Below are 9631 nucleotides of genomic sequence, written 5' to 3' on the forward strand. Positions count from 1 at the left end.
TGAGAACGATAAGAAAACAGAGGGTGTATTAAGTAATGATAACAGCTACGATTTAAGTTGTGGAGGAGGCAAGTAAATTAGAACTATCCCTATAATAAACCAGATTACAGTACCACAATTCAAATGATCCTGCATCTTTACAGGCTATACAAAAGATTGTAATAAAAAGACCCTACCATATGTATTATGTAATTTACAAGAATCTACAGTTTTTGCACCTACTATTCACAACCCACAAAAGAAAAAAGTAACTACCCCAGCAATAAGATCTCCCTTTCACTTCCAGACTTTAATTGCACCATCTCTACTGCTTGATAACAACAATCTCTGATTCAATTTAACGGAAGCAAGCGAGAGAATTGAGTCACGATGGCAACCAGCAGGATCGGTAGCAGCTGCTGCAAGAACTGCTTTTGTTGTTAATTTCGTAGTAAGAGGTCGTTTCCTCATCTCCTGAGTGAAGTAAGAGGAAAGGATGAGTTATCATATTTACAGAGAGACAAAACAGGCCTAACAATTGGTAAGGATGTATCCAACGCTACTTAATGAACACAATTAGCGATTCAAAGACACTGAAGTAAACATTTAACATACCTGCACAACCTGCACACCAAAGCTAGATTTGCTTTCGTAGAGTTCATCGTTTCCGAGGCCTTTAACAGTGGGCCCACAGACACAGTAACTACGCTCGGGTCTGCATCATATGAGAAGAGTAAGCAAATTTATCTGGAGAATTGCAAATGACAGAAAACAGTGGACAACAAAGTGAATGTAATGGCACCTGCTATGGTCCCATCTGCGTATCTTTAAGTCAGATCCGGCAGTTAACAAGTCTCCCCCGGGTAGAGGAAGTAATGATCGGATACCAGAGAGACGAGGTGGAGGTTCATTCAACTCATCAACTCGGTATTTTAGGTTGACATTTCGTCTAGGGTCTGATTTAGGATTTGCCTTGTTTTGAGGTCTTGCCAATGCCCAAGGCAACTCAGAAAACTCAGCATCACCGTCATTACCTGGCACTCGGAATACCTATGTGAATGAAGCAAAGTAACCTCAGAAATTTGTAGAATTAGATGTGTCGTATCGTAAAAAGCACTAGAACCAGATAACCCCGTCTTACGCTTTACCAAAGAAGTCTAAAATCACTATCCAAACATATAAATATAATGAGAAACTTCTCTACAACCATCCCTCATTTATGTCCATTAAGCCCAAACCAACATTTATCATAGACTTTCAATTTGACCACTCATATATATTATGAGTAAATTGTAATCAATCTACCATCCGCCTACATAGAACTTTTTATGAGACAGGAGTACATGTTTAACATCTCCTAAAAGACAAAAAACTAACTATGAAAATAGTCAAATAATATACTGAAAGCAAGGTTTATTTGTCGCTTCTGAGCAAAAAGGTTATGTGGGTGGCAGTTTATTGACAAATAAAATGAAATATTGATGCAAGTAGTATAAAGATAGAAAAAAAAAAAGGGGAGGGGGGGGGTAATTTGTGCAAAATGAAATTATCAAGGGTGACATGACGCAATTTTTTTCTAATATACACCTAGCTACCTAGAATTATCCTTGAACATGACAATGGACAATCATATAACTGTTACCTCTTAGGAATTGCCATTCTGCTAAACGCAGAGACATAAGAAGGAATTCGACATGTACCTGATGGCAGCTTCCAGTTTCTGCATTCCAAAGAGAAACTTCATTACAGCCAGCAGCAACATAGACAAGAGGCCTACCCATGGCAGAGAAAGGTGTATGTGGTAAAGGAACATAGAGACACATGTTCTCTATAGGGCATGGACGTGGATACTCCCATGAGTTGACCGGTATGCGAAACCTAAGATCCCATAGGGTCAACACACCCCTGGAAGATCCTGATATGAACCAATTTCCACATGGATCTGTCACCAAAGTGGAGATATAACCCTCTTCAGGCTGAGATTTCAATGTCCAAGAATCAGTATTAGCCCTGGTGTCCCAAAGATGAATGCCATAATTCTGAGTGCTGTACATGACCAAATGACTTGAAGAGGCCTCGGCAGAGTAGTTGACAACGCTGAGGATTGCACCTTCTCCAACTTCCTTCTTCTTAACATCAGCAACGCCCGAGTACTTCTCAATAACATTGCCAAGTCCTCTGGAAATATAATCCACAGAGAACATGTGAATTCTGCCATCACATGCACCAACAACAACTTGTGTAGAACCACGAATCATTGTTGTGCACAATGCCCGGCTTCCCTCCAACGGATAAGTCAATCTGGACCTAAATGATATATCCTTTTCTAACTTCCTTGAATCCCAAACCCTCACAGTTGAATCATCAGATGCACTCACAAAAAAACTGTGGTCAGTGGAAACTGCGATGTCGTTGACTGCAGAGCGATGTTCCTGAAGATGAGCAACCAACACTCCACGAGGTTTCCACCCAGAGTCAGGAAGTGCTGAAGTCCAAGACACAGATGGTGATCCAGCTCCGTCACTCGAGGATGGAACATCCTCAACAGAAGTTGCGCTTCCTTTTGTACTGCTACTGCTAGAAACTGCCAAATCTTGAAATTTGCTACTCATATAGGATGCTTGGTCGCTTTCCCTGGAATCAGGTTCATGTACCACTCTATGGAACTGTTTAGTCCCGTTAGCAAAGCTATATGAGCCTGAGATAAGTCTTGGGGCTGGGACTGAACTGGCCATGCCAAATGGTTTGTTCACTGAATCCATCCAAGGCGTGGTAGATGAACCTAGTCCTAGTAAGTTGGGTTGCAATGAAGTGTCCGATGCTGCTTGAGGATTCCCCAAAGCTCTTCTGTCTAGGGAGAACGAGTACAAAGGTATGTTTTCAGATGAGTTTTCATGCTGGAAGCTATTAATACTATTAAGCTGAGGAGAAATCAAGCCAGAAAACTGTAGCTTTTCTGATGAAAGATGATCCCTAATATCAATTGTACTAGAAGAATTGTGAATATAACCCCTCAAAGCTCTTAATTTAGCCTCAGTACTGTCGCTTTCCATTGTCTCTATGTGGTCCGCAGAAAGTCCCCCAATATTCTGATCCTCCAGTTCTTGCGCAGTTTCCGGCCAATTGTCCAAGGATAGCAACTCCTCGTTTTGTTTTAAATCAACAGCTTCCCAATGTTTAGGCTGCGTTGATGTATTGTACCATATTTTCCTCTGTCTCTCCAGCATGTCTGAGCCCCGCGCATTTTCTAAGACTTGGTAGAATACCTGTCTAGAAACAGGAGGCTTTAGACATGAAAGAAGAGCCTTTTCTGAAGCTAACGAAGCTGGCTGTCTGCGCAAAAAAGGGCGAACAACTGGTGCTAAAAAGACATAAGAGTCGACAGCTCCTAAACTCTCGCTACTTGCAGCAATGAAGGATGCAACTGACCTCCTAACCCATTGACTGGGATAACACATCAAGGGAAATGCGTGTTGTATCATTTCAAGCAGCACTCTTTTCCGTAAGAAACCACTGTTACACAGTACAGTTAAACAATCCAGAGTATTCGCTATAACACCTTCGGTTGTATCACTCAAAGCCTGCTCAATGTACGGTGAAAGGTATTCCTCAACACTTCTTTGACCCACAAAGAAGCAAACATACACAATCTGCCCATAGAAAACTGTTCTCAGCTGCTCATCACGGTCATTCAGAAAAGCAGGAAGGATGGGCAACAGAAAATCATTGCTCTGTCTTTGGCCAAAGAAGCAGCACAAACCAGCAATATCCTGCAAAAGTGCTCTCCTAATATTTGGAGTTTGCTTCGGACCCATTACAAGTTCCTGAACAACCTCAGCTATGGATTTTCTCAGATGAGCAAGTTGGGCATTGCTATAAACTTTGAGTGCCTGTCCATTATCAGTGGATGGTGCCAGCGACTTCTGCGGGCCACTTAGTTCATCTAACATACCTGCCTCACTCAATCTTATTGAGTGAACTAAAAATCCATAGGATGTTAATGCAAGCTTGGATATATTGCTAGCATAACAAATACGCACACTTTCCTCAGGATCATCGGGAAGCATAGAAAGCATGGGAAGAATGTATTCAGGAAAAATTTTAGCATCACTTGGAGGAAATTCACGAACTAATGGCAAAATATCGCACAAAGTCTCTAAGGCAGCACAGCGTACAATGGCAGCTGGGTCAGAAAGCATAGCAATAACGTATGGGAGCACACGCTGGAGTCGAGCTTCATCGTCAATATATATAGAAGAATACTTCAACAAGAGTATACAGCAACGCCGCAGCTGAGGAAACTTGACATTTCGTATGCACGAGCATAGCAGAGAAGCAATAAGGACCATACCTTCGCAACTCATATCATCAGGAGGTAGCTGGAGAAAGGGCATGCGATAAGTATCTGATTCATTATCATACTCAGACATCAATAATTTCAAGTCATCAATAGTGATCTTCTTCAAAAAGGCATGTTCTCGTCTCCTAAACACATCAGAAATATTTTGAAGCAGATTAGGAGATTGCAAGCTGTAAACCTCCTGACTTTGCAAAAATTTAATTTTAGATGTATCCTCCTGGTTCATTTTATCAGTAGAAAAATGATTTGAGTGATCCACGTCCCTGAGTAAGGCGCTTAAATCACCAAGAAGTTCAAACTGCTCATTAGCTAAGCCTCTTGTTAGGAGATCTTTCTTCAAAGAGCCATTGGGATAGTTGTGCACTTGTTTTGAGACCATTTGTTGGGATGTCTTACTAGCAGAATTGTTGAATGGTACACCAAGGCCTTCACTTGTCCCAATACTAAATTCACTACCTGTCATTTGCTTAACTATTTCGTGGAAAGCACTTTGGCACATTAAAACCTACAATAGCCATTACCGTAACATAGCATTAGAGACAAATAACAAAAACAAAAAAAAAGATAATCAGGAGAGACATGAATTTTGATTACCCTTGTATCAGAATCAAGAGCGTTCAAACATGAATAGAACTTGTGCAGAAACGGTGAAAAATAGTTGGGAAACACTATGCCAGCATAACTCTGCAGATAACCTTCAGCAGATAGTCTTTCATCGGGATTCAACTGAATCATGTGGAGGATCATCTTGCGCACTCCTGGATCAGGGATCTGGAATGATGGTAGAGAATAAGCAAATTTATGAAGGCACAATAAGTACTAAAACAAACTCTGAGTATAAAACAGTATTTAAATAAATTGATGGAAGTTACCCACAAAAGTTTCAGAGCAGTTCATATACTCAAGGGCCAATAATTAAGAAACAATCAGAAAACAATGTCCTGTTTTGCTCATCTAAAAATACTTATCAAAATTATTTAGAATTATGTGAGCTAAAATGAACTCGTTTTGTACTATCTCGGACGTTTGAGAGACTGAGAGTGCTTTTAGCTTATTTCAACTTATTATATCTAAATCTATATGCGCATGTAAAAAGTTTGAAGCGAGAAGAGCAAGGTCTAAGTAGAAATATAGAATAAAAAACGAGGAATAGCACAGATACTATAACAGTAACAAGTTCACAAAGAAATCAGCATGATTGGTCAAGGTACAGATTGACTGTTGCAAACTGTCCTGATTCCTGAAGGCTGAAAGTGATCGTGTCCAACATTACAAGGCATGATTGATTTGTCTAACAAAAAAAATACTTGTTTGCAATATAAGACGATACATTTCAAAGCAGTACCTTCTCAAGATGCTGGCTGGGATCATATTGCCCTCTTCGGTAAGAAAGAAGCTGAGAAAGTTCAAATAGTGGATGGCCCTCCAAGAAAAGTTCTGCTATCACGCACCTAAACAAGAAAAGGAGAAAGTAATGAGCCCAACAAAAAAAACAAAAAAAAAAAAGGGAAAAAAGCATATTAGGAAGAGCTTTTCCACTGAGTGGAGTAGGTTCCGTAGACCATCATCACCATTACGATCTAGTAGATTAAAACCTAGATGTTATTTTCAAGTCAGATTAAGGGCTTCATACAAAACAACATCGTGATATCTAGATCATCAATTCATTGCAGTTACAGCAAAATGTAACCTTCTTTTTCTAAGGGGAAACCCTTCACGTTTGCTGAAATTTCAGGTTTGAAAAACAAATAAATCGGCCTACCCAGACTAAATCTAATTTCCCAACTCCTACTTACGAAAACACCTTCAAGCTTCTTTCTTGCATATTTTCTTTTACAAGTCTTTTTTCCATTTATTTTACTCTGAACATCCATACCACTAGACACTGTAACCTTTATTTTGGAATAAAAAGCCACCATTTAACACAAAACTTTCAACTATAACTTATTAGCAGGAAAAAAAAAATGACTTCTACATCTTTCAAACCAGCTCAGAATTTTGAAATATCCTATCTTAAAAACAAATTCATTCCTACAATCAAGCTAGTAAAAGATGTTAAAGGCTTACCCCACTGCGAAGATATCCATAGATGGTTTAAGCAGCGCATCAGGTGCAATTGGCATATCGTCTCCATGCTCATAAAATCTCTGTAATATATAATGTTAGAGACATGATAATTCCTTTCAAAAATATATGCCGGGTGATCATGGAAAAAATATAGCATAATTGCATATAATTAATCTGGATGAAGCTTAAACACCAAATATAACATGTATCTTTACTATCTCCAAGATTCTTTTTGGAGTGTTTTCTTAATAGTTTTACATAATATAGTGCAATATATTTTTTTTAATTATCAGTGTAGAATGAAAAGAAATTGCAAGAATCAGTTAGTTATGTTGAATTTGTGTTGGTTACTAGTTTGTCGATGATATGAAATTGATCTGACTCAAAGGGAACTCTAGTTGCGCCATTGCTACCCTTCAACTCTGATGCTCTCACAAATACAGTTGAAGTTCTGCTCCCAGCAACCATATCAGACAAATATGTTATGGGTTAAACATTTAGCATGTAAGAGTTACCACTAGGACATAATGCATGTCCATGTTCATTAATCTTGACCTCATTCAAGGACTCTCAACTTGCAAGTACCAGCAGTTACTGAATTCAACTTTGAGCTTTAATACCAGCAATCTTAATCTAGGAACTAACGTATAGTAGCCTTTTACTTGGGGAAAATTCACACGAAAACCCTAACTTATTCGAAATCTTTAAACTAATCCTAGAGTTGAAAAACCTGATATTTATTAATGCATATCTCCCCCTAAACAATCTTTTTCTTTTAGTTCGAAATTTGTATGATCACATCAAAGTGATAACATTTAACTCTGGATTTGGCAATAAGGTTCTTTCGGGAGAGATGTTGTCCCTTGACGGATAATCTAGGAGAATAAGTTAAAGCCATTTCTAGGAATATCCTAAGTAGGTTACCATAGATGATTTCCCATCTCTTTTAAGAAATCAAAAAAATGTTTTACTAGATGCTGCTTTCACAAACGAGAGAAAGGAACATTGTTCTACACTCTACATATGATTATAGATAGCAAATGGTAAAATTGATATAAGACTGCAGCCATTAATAATTTGATACCAACAATTAGAATGCGAAAAAAAAAATTAGCAACAGAAACCTACCTCAGGTGCAAGATAACAAAGCCTTCTTCCTCCAGTGTCAAAGAAGAAAGAGAAATCAGATGGATCATCATCAGGAATGTACGTTGGTTTAAATGACGCAAAGTCGGCCAGGTAAACCCAATTCCAGGAAGTAACCAACACATTCTCACACTTAATATCACCTTCAAAATGAGAAAGTGTACACCAATTATATACACAATGCAACTTCAGTAAAACAAAAAGTCAAGAAATATTACCATAATTAAGTCACTTACCATGACAAATCCCATGCTCATGACTCTGCTTCACTGCACATAAAAGCTGAAAAGGAGAAAATTGAGATGTCACAGTGATCAATCAATCCCACCCTAAATGGACATACACAGAGATTAAAACCAATTGCACAAAAACCTGAAAAGCGAGCCACTTCTTCTCAACAAGGCTAAGAAAAGGCCTCGTACTAAGCCGATCATGGAGATTATTGAAGAAATGCTGCCTGAGCAGATAAGCCGCTTTGTCCGTCTCCAGCCAAAACTGCCCACCACCAGTTTAATACCATCAAAATCAGAACTGTCCACATACAGGAGATATAAGAGTATACAGCCAGCAAGCTATCCAATTCCAACAATCAAGTGCAACCACACGATCAAGATAACACGAAACCGATAAGAATTCAACACAAAATACCAGTAAAGCAACTCAAATTTCATCAATAGTGCCAACATCACCAGTACAAAAGAAAACTAATTTTTTCTACACAATGCCAGCAACCCAGTTCACTGCTTCTAGAACCTCATAAAAGAAAGGGAAAAAAAATCCCCCAAAACTGGCAGCAATCTTGTTAAGATTACATCAACACACTTAAAATTTCCATAAGTTATCAGCAATTAGCTCAATCAATGAAATATTTCAATTATCAAAACTAGTAAAGGAGGAAAATTTCAATATTTTCCAAACAATCATAACAACAACCCAGTTCAATTCCTCCAAAACAAAAAAAACCCACATAAAACTAACAGCAACCCAGTTCAATTCCACCAAAACCAAGACAAACCCACAACACAAAAACAACAAATTTCCAAAAAAACAACAATCACCCAATTCAATTTCAACAAAATTAAACTTACCCACCAAATCAATTAAGCAAAAAATCAAAAATTTCAACAGATTTTATACCTGAAAAGGCCAAACATGAGGATGTTGAATTGAACGAAAAGTATCTCGAATATAAAAAAGGCGTTTTTCATACTCTCTTAAGTCGACTTGATCGCCTCTTTTGAAGTAAACTTTAACAAGAACAAGTCCTTCATCATGTTTACATTGGATAGATTTGAAAAAACGACCACGCCCAAGTACTTCTTTAAGAACTAAATTGTAAGATGAAGGAAGATCATGAAGATAATACTCTGTTGCTGAAGCTTGTGTTGTTCTTGCAATTTTGTTCCCCATTATTTGCAATTTTTTGTTTCTTGTTGTTTTTCATTCATTTACTGCTGAATTTTTTTGCAAGTTTTGAAATTTTTGATTTGGGTTTTGTTCTTTTTATTAAGATCATAGTAGCTTGCTTCTATTGATTGCCATAATTTTGTGGGATAAAGAGAATTACTTGGTTTAATTTGGGTGGGTTTTATTAATTTTGTGTGTGTTGAGATTTTGATGGGTGGGTTGGGCTATAAGGGTCGTGGAAATAAGACATTTACATTTTACACAACCCATGAGGAATTCTGCAATTGTTATTGGGTGCGCCGAGAGCCCGAGAGTATGATTTGTATCGTGTTTTTTTTTTAAAAAAAAAGAGAAATTTCATTAATTGAAGGTCAAACGGCATCTACAATAGGTATTAAAGTAAAACAAGATACAATTAAATAAGACTAAATCAAATTCGTCTTCGAAGAAACTACAATGAACCATATCGAACAATACAGCACAACCCTCTTGTATTTGCTGAATCAAGAGGCTATTGATGAGGAAGTCTATCATTCTGATATAGTTTGGGAAGAACATTCTTGATCGAGTCAGCTTGACCGCATCCGAGATTCCAATACCTTCATGTTGAGTCTCGAACTTCAACCAATGAGAATAATTTCTCATACCTAAAAAAAAAGAACCATACTCACA

At 38.0% G+C, this 9631-nt stretch overlaps 1 protein-coding gene across 1 annotated transcript; it reads right to left on the bottom strand.

Annotated features, from left to right (window-relative positions):
• LOC104902316 (serine/threonine-protein kinase VPS15) lies at nt 1-9198 on the bottom strand. The gene is made up of 11 exons (XM_010690045.4): nt 8690-9198; nt 7925-8047; nt 7789-7834; nt 7535-7695; nt 6407-6486; nt 5685-5790; nt 4934-5110; nt 1680-4844; nt 782-1029; nt 595-694; nt 1-453 (listed from the first exon to the last, which is right to left on the bottom strand). The coding sequence occupies exons 1-11, from the start codon at nt 8960-8962 to the stop codon at nt 277-279; spliced, it is 4656 nt and encodes a 1551-aa protein (XP_010688347.1). The 5' UTR covers nt 8963-9198; the 3' UTR covers nt 1-276.
• Between the last annotated feature and the right edge of the window lie 433 nt (nt 9199-9631).

The sequence above is a fragment of the Beta vulgaris genome, chromosome 8, assembly GCF_026745355.1.
Source record: "Beta vulgaris subsp. vulgaris cultivar EL10 chromosome 8, EL10.2, whole genome shotgun sequence".
In the NCBI taxonomy this organism is placed as follows: Eukaryota; Viridiplantae; Streptophyta; class Magnoliopsida; order Caryophyllales; family Amaranthaceae; genus Beta; species Beta vulgaris.